At 43.0% G+C, this 23,975-nt stretch overlaps 1 protein-coding gene and 1 pseudogene across 1 annotated transcript; one reads left to right on the plus strand and one right to left on the minus strand.

The window, feature by feature from the left end:
- Positions 1 to 897: 897 nt before the first annotated feature.
- Positions 898 to 12,905, minus strand: LOC115154826 (glycogen phosphorylase, muscle form). The gene is made up of 20 exons (XM_029701454.1): positions 12,554 to 12,905; positions 9,127 to 9,228; positions 8,252 to 8,330; positions 7,988 to 8,091; positions 7,722 to 7,853; positions 7,501 to 7,612; positions 7,219 to 7,301; positions 6,662 to 6,805; positions 6,295 to 6,387; positions 5,029 to 5,175; positions 4,680 to 4,843; positions 4,238 to 4,352; positions 3,945 to 4,046; positions 3,498 to 3,645; positions 3,337 to 3,395; positions 3,079 to 3,220; positions 2,655 to 2,865; positions 2,198 to 2,332; positions 2,050 to 2,116; positions 898 to 1,929 (listed from the first exon to the last, which is right to left on the minus strand). The coding sequence occupies exons 1-20, from the start codon at positions 12,794 to 12,796 to the stop codon at positions 1,777 to 1,779; spliced, it is 2,535 nt and encodes an 844-aa protein (XP_029557314.1). The 5' UTR covers positions 12,797 to 12,905; the 3' UTR covers positions 898 to 1,776.
- Positions 12,906 to 17,169: 4,264 nt separating this feature from the next.
- Positions 17,170 to 23,975, plus strand: part of LOC115153770 (RAS guanyl-releasing protein 2-like) — a 12,043-nt pseudogene continuing 5,237 nt past the window's right edge.

The raw sequence follows: 23,975 nt of genomic DNA on the forward strand, positions 1-23,975 counted from the left end.
CTAATGTTTTGCTTTCGTTGTAAAGCCTTTTTGAAATCGGACAGTGTGGTTAGATTAACGAGAGTCTTGTCTTTAAAATGGTGTAAAATAGTCATATGTTTGAGAAATTGAAGTAATAGCATTTCTAAGGTATTTGAATAACGCGCCACAGGATTCCACTGGCTGTTACGTAGGTGGGACGATTTCGTCCCGCCTTCCCTAGAGAGGTTAACACTTTTTTGGTTACTACATGATTCCATATGTGTTATTTCGAAGTTTTGTGTCTTCAATATTATTCTACAATGTATAAAATAGTACAAAATAAAGAAAAACCCTTGAATAAGTAGGTGTGTCCAAACTTTTGACTGGTACTGTATGTGTGCATGTTTATAAAAAGCTTGCCTTTATAAATACATTAAGGGCAGCAAATCATTTGGAAGGGACATGGTTTCCATTTGCAATGTGTTGCACCTCTGTTTATGGGGTTACTTATCAACACACAGACTGACAATGTGGACCATGTCAGTATGACCAAGCAGAGTCCCTTCCAAAGTAGATTATACTTTATACAAAGCCACTATACTTGTTTCATCCTTTGAGCTTGTGGTCTTCAATTCTTAGATACAAACATATCTCGAGTACACATGCTGACAGTGGAATCTTTGTGTGTGATGAACAAAAGCCAAAAGTCTACTATTGGGAGATGTGGCTTTCATGGCCACTGTTGGCATCATTGATTACCATACGGTGGAACAAAAAGACGTCTGGGAAGGCCATTGTGTGGGTTTCTCAACAACAAATCACTGACACTTCCTCCGTCTGTGGAGCAGCTGGGAACCAGGCTGACCCTCAGAGGTCTTCAAATGGACTGTACGCATACGTCAGTTTCTTTAGGTCAAAACAAAACACATACACGGGTTGACAAATATACAGCTGCTTAACATTGGTTTAATATCTGATTGAGTAAAAAGACGGGAAACGGATCAACATATTAATGCAGGCCTATGTCCCCGAAGAGAGTTTGCACGGAGGTTGTCCTTTAGGCACCATACATATCAGGTTGACGAGGTGGGCGGATGTAGGAGGGGCAAACATGTCACAATCATGGCAGTTCCCTAAGAAGGATGGTTCTCATCATTGACTAGAGCCTATGCTATGAGAATGCATGTACAATATTGACGGCATTCAAGCTAAGATAAATACATATAGCTCAAACTACAGAAAAAAACACTAACTCTTTCAGAAACGGATCCAAGTCCACATAACCAAACACAAAAGCCACCACACAGCTCTTATGCCCTCTCCATAACAACAGCAGTTTAGACTGTAATACCTGCATGGTCTGATTAGTGACCGAACCGTGAATACCGGTAAATTCATGTCTCTGTTGTCACAGAACAGAAGGCGTTGCTTCATTTATCCTTTACGGCTATTGTGGGCTCAATGCGTGTCATGATACGGGGTTAGAACAATGATGGTGTGAGCCATGTGAACAGCCGGAACAGACAGAACTCTATGTACGAGACAGACTAGTAAAACAGGCATCAATCACTAAAGTCATTCAACCCACTGGGCACAGACGTCCATTCAACGTCTATTCCACGTTGGTGCTACATCATTTCATTGAAATGACGTGGAAACAACATTGAAATGGCGTAGAAACAACGTTGATTCTACCAACGTGCGCCCAGTGGGAAGTGCTTTAAGAAATGATTTGCCATTTCCCAATAATGGTGCTTATTGTGGGGTGGTGGGGTAAGTGGTGAAGAAGGGAACTATATGGAGTGGACGCACAGCTTATTTGAGTTGCTCATCGGGGGCAGGGATCTTCTCCAGGCTGGGCTCCATGCCCCAGATCTCCCGGGCGTACTGGGAAATGGTGCGGTCGCTGGAGAATTTACCACAGCCTGCAATGTTATGGATCACCATCTTGGTCCATTCCTTGGGTTTCTGTTTTTAGAGAGAGGGACAGACAGGATGGAAGGAAAGATAATGAGGAGATCAATATTTGATGAGGTATGGACGGATACCTGAACCAGGCGACCTATGTTGTTTAGGCATAGCACTGACCTTGTACAGTTCGTTGACCTTATCCTGACTTTTGATGTAGGCTTCGTAGTCAGCAAACACCTTGAACCTGTGAATAAAACGTTAGATAAGAATACGTTGAAGGAAAATACTTGTGCGCGCGCGCGTGTGTGTGTCTGTGTGTGATTACCTGTCGTGGTGCATCAGCAGGTCCACAAGTTCCTTGAAGAGGTCTGGCTGCTTATGGCTGAAGAAGCCACCAGAGATCTGGTCCATGGCCTGTTTCAGCTCGGGAATACGGTTGTAGTACTCAGAGGCGTGGTATCTGTGCAAGACAAAGGCCAGTGTTTAAAGCACGCTGTTCTGATTGACGCGCGCTCCAGGTTGTTTTTGTCTCTATTATCTTAAGCAGAAAAACATACAGTATGTTGAGATTGATATTTCTTATACAAGGGAGACCTGGCCAAACATTATCTACACCTTGCCACTTGGGAATCGGACTCTGGCAGAGCCTGTCCCCTCACTGTATCCCCCTCCTCCACAGCACTCCCATTCCCGTGGATCAGTTTCTCTTTACCTCCCTCTCCCTACCCTAACCCCCTGTCTATTCTCCCTTCCTGTCCCCATGTCCATCTCTTCCTGCTCACCCTTTGCCAGCGTCCATTGCGTCCACTTCCTCCACTCTCATGCCGAAGATGAAGAGGTTCTTCTCTCCGGCCTCCTCGGCCATCTCCACGTTGGCTCCATCCATGGTGCCGATGGTCAGAGCGCCGTTCAGCATGAACTTCATGTTGCCAGTGCCAGAGGCCTCAGTGCCAGCTGTAGAGATCTGCTCAGACAGGTCAGCAGAGGGGATGGCTGGGAGGGGACAAGGAGTGTGAGGGAAATGATAAGCGTGGGCAAAAACAGGAAGAGAGAAAAGGAAAGATGGATGGAGGGAGGGAGGGATACAGTACAAGAGGAGAGCATTGTAGATTGAGGACGAGGGTAAACTACACATTATACCAGACGTTACTTCTAGTCAGACGTTACAACAACAGAGACCCATGGGGTTATGGGTTAGTCGGTCACCTTTCTCAGCCAGGGTGACTCTGTAGTTCTCCAAGAAGATGACTTTGAGGCGGTCGCCGATCACGGGGTCGTGGTTGACAACCTCACCGATAGCGGTGATGAGACGGATGATCATCTTGGCTGTGTGGTAGCCTGGGGCAGCCTGGGAGATGGGGGAGAGGGTGTTGCATAATGAGTTGTGGATGTAAGTTATTGTTCTATGTTTACTTCCTGTAACTACATGCTGTTACTGTGAAGGCAGAGGGGCACCAAACATACCTTTCCTCCGACCATGATGGTTCTTGGGGTCCAGTGCTTGTTTGGCTCCTTCTTGATACCTGAGAAGGAGACAGAGGGGTGAATAGTGTGAATAGAGAGAGGTAGAAGCACAGAGACAGCGAGAGAGAGAGAGAGAGAGAGAGAGCCAAGGTAGCACTAACGGTTGTAGTAGGTGATCATGTGCAGACAGTTGAGCAGCTGTCTCTTGTACTCGTGGATTCTTTTGACTTGGAAGTCAAACATGGACTGGGGGTTGATCTTTACTTTGTAGTGTTCTTCCAGGTGCACAGCGAACTTCAGCTTGTTCTCCTACATTAGGGAGGATATGATGGGGGCTTGAAGTTAGCACAGAACTTGTCAAATGACTTACAGTACTACCCACAGGTGGCTGATGGCACTTTAACTGGGAAGGACAGGCTCATAGTAATGGCTGGAACGGAATTAATGGAATGATAGCAAACACATCAAATACATGGTTTCTATGTGTTTGATATCATTCCATTCACTCCATTCCAGCCATTATTATGAGCCGTCCTTCCCTCACCAGCTTTCTGTGACGTACTACAGTATCTTGGTAAACAACGTGTTGGTGACTTCGTGAGACTCACCTGCTTGACTTTGGCGATGTCACGGATGAAAGCATCATCATCAATGAACTTCAACAGTTTCTTCAGCTGGTCAAGGTCACGGACAAACTCCTCTCCAATTCTCTGACAAAAGAGATGACATGAGAGAGGTTAGCGTGCAAGTATCAGGATACTGGCGCTCTCATCATGAACATAAACATCTATTTCGCAACACTGATATTATAAACATACGGTCAAAATGATTTCAAATGTATGGCTACATCCGATGCAAAACTCGTACTACTTTCGAAGTGTTTTTGCAACAGTTCCCCTACCTCTGCGATGACCTCAGCCAAGCCGGGGTTGCACATAACCAGCCAGCGACGGGGGGTGATGCCATTGGTCTTGTTCTGGAACTTGTGTGGGTCCAACTCATAAAAGTCCTTGAACCTGCACACAGAACACGCAGTAGCCCAAAATATATCAAATTAGTTTGCTTCAGCTCTTCAAACTAATCCTTTGAAAATGTACACGCATCAAATGGCTAATCCATCAACTGACACCTGATGCGTCTGTTACTTTTAAATATTATGATTTAAATGTGTAGTTAGCTACTTATTGAGGGGAAAAAATGGCACATGACTGTGATAGGTGGTTGTCTCTCTTAACTACCTTAAGCTGGAGGCGCTAACTGTAAGTCGCTCTGGATAAGAGCATCTGCCAAATGTGTAAAATGTAATGCAGCCTGAATGTGATGTGTTTGTGTAGGACACGTACAGAGTGGCGACGAGGATCTCCGAGTGGATGCGGGCCACGCCGTTGACAGCGTGGGATCCAACGATACACATATGAGCCATGTTGACTTTCTTGCATCCTCCCTCCTCGATCAGGGACATGCGGCGCAGACGGTCGTTGTCGCCAGGGAACTTCGAGGCGACGTACTGGAGGGACCGGTGTGACCAAGATTTAGGTATTGCATTCTTATTCAGTTGGATTTCAATAAAGTTAGCCTCTAATAACATGTTATGGTACAATAGCTCCAGTCAGACAAAGCGTAAGGAGCACTGATATGTTATAACACTTCCTATATGGCACCGTTAGTCTTGCTGCCGCCTGCCGCACGTACCTGCAGGAAGCGACGGTTGATCTCGTAGATGATCTCCAGGTGACGGGGCAGCAGGTGATGGAACAGGTCAATGGGCCAGCGCTCCAGGGCCTCAGGCAGCACGGTGTGGTTTGTGTAGGCACAGGTACGGACACACACGTCCCAGGCCTGGAAACACACAAGGACAGAGGTAAGATAATACCATGTATTTACCTGGTGGTTCGTGACCCTCTCTTGATAGAAGTAGGACAAATGAATGCTAGTCTTAGTAGTCTTAGCTTTACATTTGTGCTAAATATTTATTTGTAGTGTGTGCCAAAGCAGAAGAGAAGGATAGAGGACTCCTCTTTTGTGTCTGTCCCATTATGGCGTCTTCTTCTACTACTTCTGAGTTGGTAAACAAACTGAAAGGGTGCGTACTGCCACCTGGAATGTGTTGTTTGAACAGGTATAAAGCCAAGGTTGGCGACTTAATGCCACCTGCAGTTATGGAATGTTTGCTCAAGAGCATCATTCATTGGCTGATCCCTCCTGATGACCCGGATGGAATTATGTGATCCTTCTTTAACCCATAGGAAGTCCCACCCAGTTGAATACTTCAAAATTATGAAAGTCCTCAATGGCGCTGCCCATGCTAAAACAGGCTTTTGGGCCCTAGTTCTCCATCTGTCTCGATGGCCCAAGCCAACACATTCTACTATGCTGGTTTTTGTTGCCCCCTCCTGGTATCATTACTGAAGTACAACTACATATGAAATGGCGTGGGCAGTAATACCGGATGTACTACTGTCCAGAGCAATAGAGAGAAATAGCAATAGTGTCTTTTTGTAGACACTAACTCTGCCATGGCTCTTGGCCAAAGCCTATGAGGAAATAAATTGAGTTTGAGGTGTTTGGATAAATGCTGAAAATAAGGTCTGTGGTAAACACAGGCTTAGGAGATCTGATATGTTTTGTTCTATGACATCTTCATCAGCTAACATCACTTTTTATGAATTTTGAAGCATTTATGTGACTTCATAATTCATTAAGGTCTAGCTAAATGACTGATATCTCATAGAACATACAGTATAAGTTCTCATAAGCTTGTGTTAACCTCAAACCTTATTTTCTGCGTTTATCCCAAAACCGTATTCTTTCCCCATTCATTTGCCACATAGGGATGACTTAAAGAACCAGAGTTAACTAATTTCCGTTTTTTTTAGTACCACAAGCTGGCGAGCTCTATGAAAATAATTCAGTCTACCTCGTTTGACACATCAGAACCTACTCATCTCCTCCACTCACCTTGTCCCAATCCAGCTTCTCCTCATCAACCAGTACCCTCATCAGCTCAGGAATGGCCATGGCAGGGTGAGTGTCATTCAGCTGGATGGCAACCTTGATGTGATAGACATTGAGTACATTATTATACTTTTTTATTATAATCACAATTTCTGTTAAAGGGGAAATAAATCACAGTATAACTATACTGATACACTATAACTTTAGAAAGTACTACCAATATAAATACAGAGATGCACAAGTACGAATACAAAACCACCAGATCAGAACAAGACATCAACAAAAATCATACTTGAGCCAGTCACATGAAGACATAAGTGAAATGGAGACAATTAAGTATACGTTTGAATCGCCACTAGGGAGTTCTCACTTTGTTGGGCAGCTGGGCGAAGTCTGTGCGGACGATCTCTCTGGAGCCAAACTTAGAGGCCTTGAAACGACGGACGATGTCCTGAAGGGTGGCGGCCACCACAAAGTACTCCTGCTTCAGACGCAGCTCCTTGCCCTCAAAGAACTGGGAAGGAAGACATATGGAGGTGAGCCCAGACTGACCTGTATATCTGTCTGTCGCCATCTTGAGTGCATCACAATCAGTGGAGGCTGCTGAGGGGAGGACGGCTCATAATAATGGTTGGAATGGAGTGAAATGGAATGGCGACTATTTGATACCATTCCACTGATTCCGCTCCAGTCATTACCACGAGCCCGTCCTCCCCAATTAAGGTGCCACCAACCTCCTGTGATCACAATACATAAGATTTCAAATTCCAGTCAATGCCAGTCCTTTTTTTAAAGAGAAGAAATACAGAGTATAGAGCAGACCTGTTACAATGTATTCTACAGTGCATCTATAATATCTATATACAGTATATAATCAAAACCGACACTGCACCTGGATATTAGAGAGAAATTCTGATATATTCTTACGTTATCATTGGGGTACAGCACACGGGAAATGTTCTCGCATAGGTTTCTGTCCAACACAGCCTGAATGTACCCACCAACGTTGACTGTTGAGACAAGGAAAAATACACCTTCAGGGCAACGGTTCCCAGTAGCCAATTATGTAACATGAGTTACATGAGTAATGTTAGCAATTTGCAGATCTAACAAACTAAGCACATGAAATGGTGGATTGCAGCCAGTCAAGGCGAACACATGTATTCAAGCAACGCATACTTAGTGCCTTGGCCTCTGTAAGACACTTACAGTCTTTCAGGTTGAAGTCGCATGGGGCCTTTGCAGACCACAGTCTCATGGTGTTGACAATGTTGTTTCTGTACCCGGGGATAGGGGTGTCGTATGGCAGAGCCAACACTACCTGTCAACACAATTACAAGAGACTGAGATTAGAGACACCTGCTAACGGAATCCATATTCATTGATGAATGCACCCTCAATCTCACCCCCAACCCCTGTCCTTTATTCACCTGAGTGTCAACCCATTTCACACCTTCTGGGGTGTGCTCGGTTCTGCCATAGAACTTGACGGGGCGCATGTACTCGGGTCGGGCCTTCTCCCAGGGGTTGCCGTAACGCAGCCAGTCATCAGCCTCCTCAACCTGTCAATCATTTAGTTATATAACAGTCTATCGGGCACTTTCAGCAAAACAAGTTGTTTCACAGTACTTCCTTCTGTCTTATGGTCTGGAAATTATGGGGAAAAGCCCCCCAAAAACATATGAGCGTACGTTACCTGCCATCCATTGACGATCTTCTGGTTAAAGATGCCAAACTCATAGCGGATACCGTAGCCATACGCAGCCAGACCCAGAGAAGCCATAGAGTCCAGGAAGCAGGCTGAGGAAAGGCTTATGTTAGGGTTACACTGGCCAAATGAACTTATGTTTCTGATCATGTTATACAATTTATATCATGTTTAGATCCTTCTGGTGATCTAAACTGTCTAAGGCACAAGAATGTCACACTCTCCGTGAGAGGAAGTAGCGAGGCAGCTTACCGGCAAGACGTCCAAGACCACCATTTCCCAGGCCTGCGTCCTCCTCCATGTCCTCCAGCTCCTCCATGTCCAGACCCAGCTACGGAACAGAGGGGCTCAGGTCAAGCCAAGTTCAAACCACAGCTCTGTGGCAATGACATTCAGTTTAAACAGAGCCGTATTGGTGCCAATAATATGGTTAAATGTTCTTTGGAATCTTGTCCTGGTCACTCTCTTACTGGAGCACAATTGGCGGTTAAAGGCCAAGTGCAGTCAAAAATGTGATTTTGCTGTGTTTTATGTATCTTTCCACATGATCAGGTTGGAATAATACTGTGTAGTTGTGAAAAAGATGATGCCCTTCGTGTAAGAGCTGTTTGGAAAGGCCGCCTGAAATGTCAGCCTGTTTTGGTTGGATGGAGTTTTGGCCTGCCTGGTGACAGCACCAGGCAGCAAATACATGAATAAACCAATAAGAAAGAGAGTTCCAAAACTCTCTGCCAATAACCACTCATTTTCAGTTTTCCCCTGCCCTCTCAAACCACTCCCAGACAGTCCTAGCAAAATTGCTTGAAAAATAAAAAAATTGAAATTGAAAACAATCACTGTAATGCAATTAATTGTTACCCAGAAATGATTTGATATTGAGATCAAAATGGCTGCATTGGACCTTTAACATCCACCCACAACTTACAGTCTTTAGTCTAGGCACACTACAAACTCTTCTTCAGTGTATTTCTTTCAGCTAGACATTTTGACAAATTTGAAAATGAAGTTGTTTGTTACACAAGGTGCAGTCAGTTTGACTGCCACGGTTAGCTACAGCAATGAAAATCCCATTTCGCTATGTTGGCCAGAATCCCATGACATGACGTATGGATGTGAGCATCCCTCACCTGGTATATGGCCTCATCACAGGCGTTTTCCAACGCCAGGTTCACCATGGTGTTCTGCAGGGTGCGACCCATGTAGAACTCCAGGGAGATGTAGTACACACGCTGAGGACAGGAGAGGAAGGGGGGAGAGAGATGAGGGGGATACCATAGGACAGCTAACAACCAGAGAAGAGACCATATTAAGAGTATGACCGTCTTATTGATGTACTGCATCGCTAGCCGTACAAGTAATGCCCAATTAGTCACAGTCTGTTGCTGAATCCAACTGTTGACACAGGTTTTATGAGTCAGACATAGTAATATTTCACTGTAGGGGCACCCATTCAAACTGTCAAGGAAATTCCTAGAATACTTGTAGACTTTTTATGTTCTGCCATTAGAAAGGAGCATGAGGAAATCTGATACCTGAGCCTTAGTTTAGCCTTTGAAATGTCACGTTTTCTCTCTTGGTTGTTTGACAGGGAGGTCTGACACTCTCAGGCAAGAGGCGAGAGAACAGGATAGAGGGCAGGGAGGAGGGGAGGGGGAAGAGGGGCTTCGGGAGACAGATTGCTGTTGGTGTTACGTAACACTGGCATTTTGGCTTAAGTAAAAATAGCTTCAGCTGGGGTTATTGTAAAGGTTAGTCTGAGTGTGATACCCACGAATAGTGAAAGAGAGATCTGAAAACTTAACTGTATCAGGGAATTGATATAGAAGTGTAAGTATGTGAGAGAGCTAATTTACCAAATGTAATAAATGACTTAAAAGGACATTTCAAAAATTCATCATCTCCAGCACCACCCCAACATCAACATATGTGAAAATGGCAGAACCTCATGATTGTAACTTATTATGAGTAGGCATTGCCTGCTAATTGGTTGATGAAGTCATTGGAAACACTTGTTTCCCTCGACATTTTTTGCTACAAAACGCGCCATCTTGTATAAATGTGTGCAAATCGAGCAAATGTGTACGAAACAAATATGACCATCTATCACAAAATTGGTCATCATTTGGATACATTGGGTTAAAGCTGGGATCCGCATGAGGAGAAATAGCGCCGCTGGCCGCACAAGTGCTGTTTATTGTTATTATTATTTTATTAAACTTCGGAGAGGAGCTCCTACTTCAAGGTATGAAAAAATCTTTGCATGTTCACACCAAAAACCAATGGTTCTATATAGCGCCAAATAAGGGTTCTTTGACATATAGCGGAGGCCTTTTTGGTGCCATTATAAAGAACCATGCTCATAAGGTTCTAAATGGAACCTGCGTGGTGCTGTAAAGAACCCTTTCCTAAGGTTCTATAAAGAACCATTAAAAATATATATATAATAGCACCAAAAAAGGGTTCCGCTATGGTTACAACCTTTTGAGGACTATATAGAACCCTTTTTTTATGGTTCTTTATACAATCTTTATAGAGAACCTTTCTCAACCTCAAAGGTTATTTGAAGAAACATACAGGTTTTATTTATTCTGGTTTAATAGTCATGTCATATTATATTGTTGAAATTCCAAAAGGTTTTTATTATTTTGTCTATTAAAAAGTAGAATCAGGTGTGTTAGCTCTGGAACAGCAGGGGTTCCCTGAGGAGAGAATTGTTCTCAATAGACACAAGTCTTTCACAAGTCACCACCACTGGCATTAGACATATAGCATGTGACAGTATAACAGATTACATAAACTGGAAAGACACTCACTCATGGGTGCACAAAAAAAAAATGGGAGAAAACCACGCCCCAAAAGATTCTAACGAGCCGCCACACCTACATTTTTGCCCAGTGGGTTAATGTCTCTGTTTTCCAATAACAGGTCGTTTTTGGCATGTAAGGAGAAGAGCTCTCTATGTTCTCATACATTTAGACTCTATCCAGCCTCCTGTTTTTTAACTCAGATTAGGTGTCCTCTTGCCCTCCCTGCTCATATGGGTTTCTATCTTGACCTTTCTTTGAGGGAATAACTTATGACCTTTCAGCGAGGTACACCATAACCACCAGCTGACCTTGGATGAGGTGATAAAATAGAAGGTCAGAGGGCAAGTGCTGTACAGGGAGCATCTTTCTGATGTAGAGTAATTACCCTAGTTGGTATAAACATGGTATTAACACACACAAATACCTATTTTACAAAGGGAATATTATGCATGATATTTGTGATACACATCTCTTTTTTTTGTGTCAAGATTTCTTACGGCTTTTGACCCTGTTGTACTGACTATGTGTCACTGTCTGTAAGGATTTAGCATAAATAAGATAGATATGGAAGAAGCTGATTCATAACTAGACAGAAGGCTCCGTCTGATAGTACGAATCAATGAAGACATGGAAACAAAAGTTTTTCCCCGTTACTTTACATTTGTTGATGTCAATTGGTATCTCTGCTACTCCTACAACTGTAGCTACAGTACATAGGCTCCTGTATTCACTATAGTATGTGCACAGGAGAGGAGGAGACAGAAGGTCACGGAGAGGTCTAGAATTACAACTCCCGATTGGCCGAGGAGCGCTAGCGGATTGGAAATGTCATGGCGTAACATTACAGTGACATTAGAAGGTGATACCGCTTGCACGCAGCAATGCAAGATTTGGCAAAGAGACTTAACCCAGGGACAGGGTCCTTCTGTGGACAGCAGTACTTTGCTGGGGTTGATGAGGGAAAACCTAAAATCAGGCTTCAAATCTGTCATTTTCACTCAGTGTTAAGTCAAGAGTATACATTATGCATAATATGTGTCATATTAAATTGCCATGGAGATCAGACTACGTTTGTCCTAAATTGGCATTGTTATCCTGCCCATACGTCTGGCCACTGGTACAGTAGGTTTATTAAATATATTCAGGACTAAAATAGTGTGGGGTATATAAACGCTTCAGAAATCAAAATGATTCAACAATCCCACTAGAGGCAATCAACAACCTCATTTCACCTGCGGAGTTGTTTTAAATAAAATATTTACAGATTAAGCAGTAAAGTGTTTGTTACTTTATTTTATGTTACGTTTAATTGAAATACAACGTAAGATATATTTTTGGGGATGTATTTTCAGGATACATGTGAAATATAAAACATTTGCAAAATAATACATAAAATGTGTATTTAATACATTTCAAATGCGTTTTCAGATGCATTTGAAATACATTTTGCAATATATGTACAAATGTATTTAAAATGTATGATGTTTTTTATTTACCTGTATGGGATACCCAGGACCACTAGAATATGTTATTTACTTGCTTACAGTATGCCCCATATATTGCCCATTGAATTCTGCATTCTTTAGTGAAACCAAATGGAAAAATGTTACATTTTATTCCATTTGTTATTTTCATTTCTATTGTTTTCTTGACTATTACTTTGTATTCTATTTTACACTTTTTTATTCTGTTCTATGGGTTTTTAGTAGGCTACAGGTGATACGAACATTACAATAGTTGAACTTACTTTGGGATCTTTCTCATAGTAGTATTGCTGGGTTCTGATCCACCTGCCCACCAAGTGGTCACGCACGGTGTTGGCGAGAGCAAAGTAGTAATCCCGTTTGGATGCCACATTTCTGTCCTTGACCAGCGTAAAATGGAGATGCCTGTTGAAAGCGACCTTCAGTTCTGCCACATTTTCCACACCGGCAAGACCTCTCACGGAGATCTGCTTCTTTCTATCGTGATCTGACAACGGTTTTGACATAACGTTACTCTTGTGTCGGCTCTGACACCGGCTCCCTTGTTACAGTAAAAGGACACTTCCACCCAGTTCAGACACTACTACAGAAGCAGACACATGGATGGCTCATGTTCCCGTATTTATAGGAGTGATCATTACTATTGAGAAGAAGGCGGGGCATACTCAAAATAGAGAGCCAATTACTACTCAGTCCCTATTATTCCATAGGAATATGTGTAGATCAGGCCTGTTTCACATCTTGCAGTCTAGAAACTAAATTCATCTGAATTGAATTGTCCTGTAAAGCATACAGTACTTGTTGCAAATTAAACAACATTTATTTGGAGGCATATAAAAGAGACATGGAGATGCAAAGAGTTTTTCAGCTGGTATAAAATGTAAAGTAATATCTATGAATTTGTTCTACTAGTCTGTGGCCAGACACCTCTGGTTATTTCTCTCTATTGCACTGGGATGAAGAACTGTATACTATTTTTATCTCTTCACTACAGCCCCCAGCCTGCCTTGCTCCTCCTCAGCAATTTTCAAGAGTCACTGCAGTACTATCATGGAGTCCTGGTCCATTAATAGCAGCTCTGACCCAGTCCCAAAGGCCATGATATTTGAAAGGCATGTGTGGTTAATGTCAGGAGCCAGTAGCCAACACTTGTAGCCTGACACAAACCGAGCAAGACCACAGCTTTAGGGGAAAGGCAATATTTGTTTCAGTGACCTTTCTACATTAGGATGGTGTAGTCATTATTGTGTCTTGTCCCTGCAGTGAGGTTACTAACAGTAGAAAGTTTCATACTGAAAACTGAATGACGTTTTAAATTCTTAAAATATGTTAACCATTTCTGAAAGACCTCAACAATTCAATATCTGAAAAGTGTAGAAAATAACAAGACACAATACTTCACAAAAAAACAAAAAAACATATTACAAAGAAGAGAAAGGAAGGGTTACATCCGGTAGAGGTACTGGCAGGGAATGAGCCAAACCTTCCACATTTCCAACAACACAACACCCCTTTAAATTTACATGAACGATTGCGTTTCTTGTGAGATTAAATGATATTGTTTTAGATATAATATACAATACTTGCTACAAAAAACATGATTGTATTACATTTCAATTGCGGTCTTTGTCATTAAAATCATGAAAAGGTACAGCACGTTGTACTCCAATGACTTCCAGTAATCAACAACCTCCTTCACTGTAAAAAAAAAGAAAAAAAAGTTGTTGTTTCAACTAATTATTATTAAGTAACTGATTCCACAGGTTGTTTTTGTTGTTTACTCAACTTTTCGGGTCCAAGTGTTAGCTGAACAAAAAAAATATTGTTTGAGAAAACATTGTCAACTTAAAATTATGTGTTTGCTTGTCTCATATGTTCCTTCAACTAGAAATGATTATTTGGGCATTTTCCCTAAAAAAAGGATTGTCACGACTTCCACCGAAGGTGGTTCCTCTCCCTGTTCGGGCGGTGCTTGGCGGTCGGCGTCGTTTCACACCTGGGTTCATTTGGTTTCATTTCTGTGTGTATAATTACCCCTGTTGCCTGCTTAGGTTTGTGTGGGATTATACGTGTTATGTTGCTCGTTGAGGTTGTGCCTCAGGTTTATTCCCGTTTATACTGAGTGTGTAATAGTTTAGGAGCGTTGTTTTCCTCCTTCCGTGAGTACTGTGTTCTCTTGTGTCGTGGGCGGTTTCTTGTTTTGGTATTGTACCTGACCTTTTGTGTGTTGTGGACTTGCCTATTAAAGACGCTACTTGGACATTTCTGCTCTCCTGTGCTTGACTCCTGTCACGTCCTGACCAGTAAAAGGGGTTATTTGTCATTGTAGTTTGGTCAGGGCGTGGCAGGGGGTGTTTGTTTTGTGTGGTTCGGTGTTTTTGGTTTATTTTCTATGTGTATATCTAGTTTTCTATTTCTATGTTGGGTTTTTGGCAATGACCTCCAATTAGAGGCAGCTGGTTGTCGTTGTCTCTAATTGGAGGCCATATTTAGTTGGATTTGTTTTCACTTGTGTTTTGTGGGTGGTTGTTTTCCTGTATAGCCTGTGTTGCCTTACGGAACTGTTTTGTTTATTTTGTTGAAGTGTTCACGTTACTTCAAATAAAGAAGATGAGCATTTTACCCGCTGCGCCTTGGTCCTATCCTTACGACGCCTATGACAACTCCTTCACCTACCTCTAACACAATTCGCAACAAGGATGTGGAACTAGTGACGCACGCAGTGCTTTTAACATAAAATGTTTTCAACTTACATATTTGACAAACATGATTACAATGTGCATCAAATCAAATCAAATTTATTTATATAGCCCTTCTTACATCAGCTGATATCTCAAAGTGCTGTACAGAAACCCAGCCTAAAACAGCAAGCAATGCAGGTGTAGAAGCACGCATGTTAATTTGTAAAGTAAAGTTTCCTCACTTGGGATTTGAACTCACGATCTCTTGGTTGACGGCGTTCCAATCTTCCTCCTACGCCACCACTGTAGTACTCACTAGTAGGAAACAATGTGAGTACTACCACTGTAGTACCACAGCATTATGCCATCCCATCTGGTTTGCGCTTAGTGGGACTATCATTTGTTTTTCAACAGGACAATGACCCAACACACCTCCAGGCTGTGTAAGGGCTATTTGACCAAGAAGGAGAGTGATGGAGTGCTGCATCATTTGACCTGGCCTCCACAATCACCCAACCTCAACCAAATTGAGATGGTTTGGGATGAGTTGGACCGCAGAGTGAAGGAAAACCAAGTGCTGAGCATATGTGGGAACTCCTTCAAGATTGTTGGAAAATCATTCCAGGTGAAGCTGTTTGAGAGAATGCCCAAGAGTGTGCAAAGGTGTCATCAAGTCAAAGCGTGGCTACTTTGAAGAATCTAAAATCTAAAATATATTTTGATTTGTTTAACACTTTTTTTAGTTACTACATGATTCCATATGATTTATTTAATAGTTTTGATGTCTTCACTATTATTCTACAATGTAGAAAATAGTAAAAATAAAGAAAAACCCTTCAATGAGTAGGTGTGTCCAAACTTTTGACTGTTACTGTATGACGTCACAGATTTGCAACCTCAAAAAAAAAAACGGAATAACTAGAAAGGAAAACCCCGATTACACCCCCCACCCTCAGGACGTGTGCGCGTGTGTGTGTGTTGACAGGAAGAGAGAGAGAGAGGGGAGACAAACATGTTTCCATGACAACATGTAAGTGCTAAGAAATTTCAACTGGCCAAGAACACCTTAATAATAATGAATTGAATTCGCACCACACCACAGCAGTACCTCGTTAGCGCATTTACTTTATTAAGTGGTTGACACATTGGGGCACGGTCAAGAAAAGGGAATGTGACCGCACTAATTTGCTCAGCAAAAAAGGAAACAGAGCAAAAGACAGCTAAAGGGATATATGTAACTGTCACTTAGTCAGACAAACTGCTCTGAAGACGTTATGGAGGGGTTCAGACAGCTTTCGTAGTCTTCTGATGGAATCCTAATTACTTTTAATATACAGCATTAACATGTACATTTAGTGAGATACTTAATGAGGTCTTAACAGGGTCAAATAAGTTCTCTTGATGTTCGCCATCCACTTGATGACAGACAATTTTCCGGTTTTACACACCTCATGACAACACTGCTGGGGTCAGTTCAAGAGGGTAAGACATTTTTATGATATAATATAAATTGGTTGTTAGACTGGTTGTGGTGTGAAGTGCTGGGAATACTGTTGTAATGACTCATGTACTGTATCTAATAGGTCAGGAAATGTATGCAAAACAGAGCAATGTCAAATTGTGTTTGAGATAACTTGACATTTATTTAATATGTGGGAAAGATTGAACAGCTTTGATCTCTGTCTGATGGGTAATCATTTGGCTGGGATTATCTTTTCCTTTCATCATTTATAATCAGATCAAACATTGATGTGGAAGGATGAATTATTACACCAAAATATTGCAATATTGCAGGTTCTTTTGTCACAAAAATAGACAATTTTTGTATTAACGTCAGTAAGCGAAACAGATGAATACCAATTTGCTAGGCCTACTCTCAGATGGGTAGAACATACCCATCTGAGAGTCTTTTTTGGTTTTTATGACCGTACCAACGTTCATGTGTTAAGGTGAGGCAGAAAGCACACTTAAACTGATATCCTCATGAAAGAGGAAGAGTTGCTTGGCTTGTTGACTGGAGAAGGGTAGCTGCCTGCCTGAGGACTAACAGACCCATCAGAGGGCTCTGTTGGAAGGTTGCCCAACAGAATAGCAAACACACAGCCTTTCTTCTAAATCCCACACCTCATCACAATCTCACTGTATGTGTGAACGGAGGAGACAACAGAAAGGGGCGTTGGAGAGAGAACCAGACGAGGATGAAGTTCATCAAATTGGATCAGTCAGCGACAGTGGATGATCTTACGGATGCTTATATCAAAGCATTTGGTAAGGATTCACCAATTGCCTCTCTTTTGGTGTAGTGTCTGATTTAGTTGAAGACGGTGCTTTGCTTAGATAAAATGTAATTTTTTGTTGTTGTGTGTGCACATCTACAGCAGTTTCCATTGAAATGATTCACACAATATCTGGCGGCTTGCCTTGTACAGTGAAGCTCATCCATGTATCTCTATCTCTCCTCTCCTGGTAGATAATGAAGGCAGGCTGAGTGATGAGCCTCTGGTCCAGATGTTTCTCATGAGACATCCCTGGTACATCTCCTCTGCTGACCTGGCCAAGAAACTCTCCAACAAGTATCCTTTCAGACAAATGACGTACTACTATTCTCTTAAAAAAAAATGTATGTGCCAGATGCTAGCAGAGGGTTATTTTTGACATATAGCGATGGCCCCTAGGATTTAGCAGACAAAGGGATTTGAATCATTTTGGTGGAAAAGTCATTTTGCTCCTTAACTATGCAACAGGTCTCCGGAGGAAAACTGTCCGCCTGATTGCGGGTCACAAATCTGCCATCTTATCAACTGAGTGAATATAGAGCAGTACAGAGAAAGAACTGTTACAGGTCGTAGTTGTGAGATTCTGGGCTTGTGTTTCAACATTAACCCATGTACTGTAGGTACAGTATAAAAAAGATCATCGAGGACAAAAACTGCCTGTTCACCTCGCTATCATCCAGAAGGCGAGGTCAGTACAGGTGCATCAAAGCTGGGACCAAGAGACTGAAAAACAGCTTCTATCTCAAGGCCATCAGACTGTTAAACAGAGAGGCTGTTGCCAACATACAGACTCAAATCTCGGTCCACTTAAATAAATGGACTTAATAAAGGTATCTCTAGTCACTTTAAAGAACCCCACTTTAATAATGTTTACATATCCTACATTACTCATCGCATATGTATATACTGTACTCTATACCATCTACTGCATCTTGCCAATGTCGCACGGCCATTGCTCATTCATATATTTCTATGTACATATTCTTATTCATCCCTTTACATTTGTGTGTATAAGGTAGTTGTTGTTGTGAATTTGTTAGATTACTTGTTAGATATTACTGCATAGTCGGAACTAGAAGCTCAAGCATTTCGCTACACTCGCATTAACATCTGCTAACCACGTGTTTGTGACCAAGAAAATTTGATTTGATTTATATGATTTCCCTGTAAGCAATAGGAATAGTATTTCCGTGAAGGCATATGATTTCAAATCAAATCAAAATCAAATCAATGTTTATTTGTCACATGCGCCGAAAACAACAAGTGTTCCGGCGCAGACAGAGATGGCCGCCTCACTTCGCGTTCCTAGGAAACTATGCAGTATTTTTTTTTTTCTGTGTTATTTCTTACATTGTTACCCCAGGAAATCTTAGGTTTTATTACATACAGTCGGGAGGAACTATTGGATATAAGAGCAACGTCAACTCACCAACATTACGACCAGGAATACGACTTTCCCGAAGCGGATCCTCTGTTTGGCCGACCACCCAGGACAATGGATCGGATCCCAGCCGGTGACCCAAAACAACGGCGCCGCAGAAGGGGCAGACGGAGCGGTCTTCTGGTCAGGCTCCGTAGGCGGGCACATCGCGCACCGTTCCCGAGCATACTACTCGCCAATGTCCAGTCTCTTGACATCAAGGTAGACGAAATCCGAGCAAGGGTAGCATTCCAAAGAGACATCAGAGACTGTAAGTTCTTTGTTTCACGGAAACATGGCTCACTCGAGACACGCTATCGGAGTCGGTACAGCCACCTGGTTTCTTCACGCATCGCACCGACAGAAAGCTTCTGGTAAGAAGAAGGGCGGGGGTGTATCAAAACCTTGTATCATTGTTATTCTAAATTCCATGATGCATATAAAGCCCTCCCCCGCCCTCCTTTTGGAAAAGCTGACTACGACTCCATTTTGTTGCTCCCAGCCTATAGACAGAAACTAAAACAGGAAGCACCCATGCTCAGGTCTGTTCAATGCTGTTCCGACCAATCGGATTCCATGCTTCAAGATTGCTTTGATCACGTGGACTGGGATATGTTCCGCATAGCGTCAAACAACAACATTGATGAATACGCTGATTCCGTGAGCGAGTTTATTAGCAAGTGCATCGGTGATGTTGTACCCACAGCATCTATTAAAACATTCCCCAACCAGAAACCGTGGATTGATGGCAGCATTCGCGCAAAACTGAAAGTGCGAACCCTTGCTTTTAATCAGGGCAAGGTGACCAGAAACATGACCGAATACAAACAGTGTAACTATTCCCTACAAGGCAATCAAGCTAAGCCTCAGTATAGAGACGAAGTAGAGTCGCAATTCAACGGCTCAGACACGAGAGGTATGTGGCAGGGTCTACAGTCAATCACGGACTACAAAAGAAAAACCAGCCCCGTCGCGGACCACGATGCCTTGCTCCCAGACAAACTAAACAACTTCTTTGCTCGCTTTGAGAACAATACAGTGCCACTGACACGGCCCGCTACCAAAACCTGTGGGCTCTCCTTCACTGCAGCCAACGTGAGTAAAACATTTAAACGTGTTAACCCTCGCAAGGCTGCAGGCCCAGACGGCATCCCTGGCCGCGTCCTCAGAGCATGCACAGACCAGCTGGCTGGTGTGTTTACGGACATATTCAATCAATTCTTATCCCAGTCTGCTGTTCCCACATGCTTCAAGAGGGCCAACATTGTTCCTGTTCCCAAGAAAGTTAAGGTAACTGAGCTAAATGACTATCGCCCCGTAGCACTCACTTCTGTCATCATGAAGTGCTTTGAGAGACTAGTCAAGGACCATATCACCTCCACCCTACCTGACACCCTAGACCCACTACAATTTGCTTACCACCCCAATAGATCCACAGACGACGCAATCGCAATCACACTGCACACTGCCCTAACCCATCTGGACAAGAGGAATACCTATGTAAGAATGCTGTTCATCGACTACAGCTCAGCATTTAACACCATAGTACCCTCCAATGGTATTTCATTGTGGTTTCAGCTCAGTCCAGAGCCTCAGGTCAAACTGGTTTATTGGTGGTAAACACCTTGTAATCCACAGCCAAAGATATCAACAGCCCAGGCCATGGTCCCTGTTGGACTGAGAGCTCTGGGCAGCACTGTGAGAAAAGTGAGGTCACTTTTAGTGCAGATTCCATGTAGTGCAGATTCCTGCCCTAACCCATCTGGACAAGAGGAATACCTATATAAGAATGCTGTTAATCGACTACAGCTCAGCATTTAACACCATAGTACCCTCCAAACTCGTCATTAAGCCCGCCCTGTGCAACTGGTTCCTGGACTTCCTGATGGGCTGCCCCCAGGTGGTGAGGGTAGGTAATCTCCACCCCACTGATCCTCAACACTGGGACCCCACAAGGGTGCGTTCTCAGCCCTCTCCTGTACTCCCTGTTCACCCATGACTGCGTGGCCATGCACGCCTCCAACTCAATCATCAAGTTTGCAGACGACACTACAGTGGTAGGCTTGATTACCAACAACAACGAGACGGCCTACAGGGAGGAGGTGAGGGCCCTCGGAGTGTGGTGTCAGGAAAATAACCTCACACTCAATGTCAACAAAACAAAGGAGATGATCATGGACTTCAGGAAACAGCAGAGGGAGCAGCCCCCTATCCACATCGACGGGACAGTAGTGGAGAAGGTGGAAAGTTTTAAGTTCCTTGGTGTACACATCACGGACAAACTGAAATGGTCCACCCACACAGACAGTGTGGTGAAGAAGGCACAGCAGCGCCTCTTCAACCTCAGGAGGCTGAAGAAATTCGGCTTGTCACCAAAAACACTCACAAACTTTTACAGATGTACAATCGAGAGCATCCTGTCGGGCTGTATCTCCGCCTGGTACGGCAACTGCTCCGCCCACAACCGTAAGGCTCTCCAGAGGGTAGTGAGGTCTGCACACCGCATCACCGGGGGAAAACTACCTGCCCTCCAGGACACCTACACCACCCAATGTCACAGGAAGGCCAAAAAGATCATCAAGGACAACAACCACCCGAGCCACTGCCTGTTCACCCCGCTATCATCCAGAAGGCGAGGTCAGTACAGGTGCATCAAAGCGGGGACTGAGAGACTGAAAAACAGCTTCTGTCTCAAGGCCATCAGACTGTTAAACAGCCATCACTAACATTGAGTGGCTGCTGCCAACACACTGACTCAACTTTAGCCACTTTAATAATGGAAAAATTGATGTAATAAATGTATCACTAGCCACTTTAAACAATGCCACTTCATATAATGTTTACATACCCTACATTACTCATCTCATATGTATATACTGTACTCTATACCATCTACTGCATCTTGCCTATGCCGTTCAGCCATCACTCATTCATCTATTTTTATGTACATATTCTTATTCATTCCTTTACACTTGTGTGTGTATAAGGTAGTTGTTGTGAAATTGTTATGTTAGATTACTTGTTAGATATTACTGCATAGTCGGAAATAGAAGCACAAGCATTTCGCTACACTCGCATTAACATCTGCTAACCATGTGTATGTGACAAATAAAATTTGATTTGATTTGATTTCTTGACTTTACCATGAAATGCTTACTTACAAGCCCTTAATCAACAGTGCAGTTCAAGAAGAAGAAAATATTTACCAAGTAGAAAAAAGGAATAATAAAAAGTAAAACAATAAGATTAACAATAGGGTGGCTATATACAGCGGGCACCGGTACCGAGTCAGTGTGCGGGGGTACAAGCTAGCTGAGGTAAATCTGAACATATACAGTTGGAGTCGGAAGTTTACATACGCTTAGGTTGGAGTCATTAAAACTCGTTTTTCAACCACTCAACAAATTTCTTGTTAACAAACTATAGTTTTGGCAAGTCAGTTAGGACATCTACTTTGTGCATGACACAAGTAATTTTTCCAACAATTGTTTACAGACAGATTATTTCACTTATCACAATTCCAGTGGGTCAGAAGTTTACATACACTAAGTTGACTGTGCCTTTAAACAGCTTCGAAAAATCCAGAAAATTATGTCATGGCTTTAGAAGCTTCTGATAGGCTAATTGACGTCATTTGAGTCAATTGGAGGTGTACCTGTGGATGTATTTCAAGGCCTAACTTCAAATTCATTGCCTCTTGGCTTGACATCATGGGAAAATCAAAAGAAATCAGCCAAGCCCTCAGTAAAAAAAATTGTAGACCTCCACAAGTCTGGTTCATCCTTGGGAGCAATTTCCAAATGCCTGAAGGTACCTCGTTCATCTGTACAAACAATAGTACGCAAGTATAAACACCATGGGACCACGCAGCTGTCATACCGCTCAGGAAGGAGACGCGTTCTGTCTCCTAGAGATGAACGTACTAAGTTGCGAGAAGTGCAAATCAATCCCAGGACAACAGCAAAGGACCTTGTGAAGATGCTGGAGGAAACAGGTACATTAGTATCTATATCCACAGTAAAACGAGTCCTATATCGACATAACCTGAAAGGCCGCTCAGCAAGGAAGAAGCCACTGCTCCAAAACCACCATTAAAAAAAGCCAGACTACGGTTTGCAACTGCACATGGGGACAAAGATCGTACTTTTTGGAGAAATGTACTCTGGTCTGACGAAACAAAAATAGAACTGTTTGGCCATAATGACCATTGTTATGTTAGGAGGAAAATGGGGACGCTTGCAAGCCGAAGAACACCATTTTGCTCGGATTAAATGTCAGGAATTGTGAAAAACTGAGTTTAAACGTATTTGGCTAAGGTGTATGTAAACTTCCGACTTCAACTGTAGGTACAGTATAAAAAGTTAATCAAGGACAACAACCACCCGAGCCACTGCCTATTGTAGGTAGGGGTAAAGTGACTATGCATAGATAATAAACAGCAAGTAGCAGCAGTGTACAAACAAAGGGAAGGGGTCAGTGTAAATAGTCCGGTGGCAATTTGATTAATTGTTCAGCAGTCTTATATCTTGGGGGTAGAAGCTGTTAAGGAGCCTTTTGGACCAAAAAAGAAAAAATGAGTCTTTTGGACCTGAACTTGGAGCTCCGGTACCGCTTGCCATGCGGTAGTAGAGAGAACAATCTATGACTTGGGTGTCTGGAGTCTTTGACAATATTTTGGGCCTTCCTCTGACACCACCTTGTATATGGGTCCTGGATAGCAGAAAGCTTGGCTCCAGGGATGTACTGGACTGTACGCACTACCTTACAGTCGGATGCTGAGCAGTTGCCGTACTAGGCTGTGATGCAACCGGTCAGGATGGTCTCGATGGTGCAGCTGTAGAACTATTTGAGGATCTGAGGACCCATGCCAATCTTTTCAGTCTCCTGAGGGGGTAAAGGTGTTGTCGTGTCCTCTTCACGACTTTCTTGGATGATAGTCATTATTGCCATGAATGCACAGTATATTATATACTTAATGTATGTATTTCTATATGTAATATCCATGTGGGTATCTGATTTCCATATTCTCTGGCTCTGCGCCAGAAATGACAATACTAACGTCTTCCTGCCTTTCTGTCCTTTTAACCCTGTCTCTCCATAAGGTACTGGATCAGTGAGTTCCCAGCAGTGTTGATCTGAACCCAGAGCTGGCAGAGCAGATCAGAGGGCTGAAGGAGCAGCTGGCCCAGCAGGGAGAGGAGCACCAGAACACACTCATCAACATTGACAGTGTGTAAGTGCCGCCTGTCTGCAGCCAGGCAATCATACAAGCATAGTAGCAGGCAAGCAGCCAGGCAGCCATAGTCTT

The sequence above is a fragment of the Salmo trutta genome, chromosome 19 (genome assembly GCF_901001165.1).
Source record: "Salmo trutta chromosome 19, fSalTru1.1, whole genome shotgun sequence".
NCBI lineage: Eukaryota > Metazoa > Chordata > Actinopteri > Salmoniformes > Salmonidae > Salmo > Salmo trutta.

Coding starts and splice junctions, on each gene's coding strand:
- LOC115154826 (XM_029701454.1), bottom strand. CDS start 12,796: ATGTCAAAACCGTTGTCAGATCACGATAGAAAGAAGCAGATCTCCGTG. Junction 4,047..4,237: donor TGGCTGAGGTCATCGCAGAG/GTAGGGGAACTG, acceptor CTCTTTTGTCAG/AGAATTGGAGAGGAGTTTGT. Junction 2,117..2,197: donor CTGCTGATGCACCACGACAG/GTAATCACACAC, acceptor TTTTATTCACAG/GTTCAAGGTGTTTGCTGACT.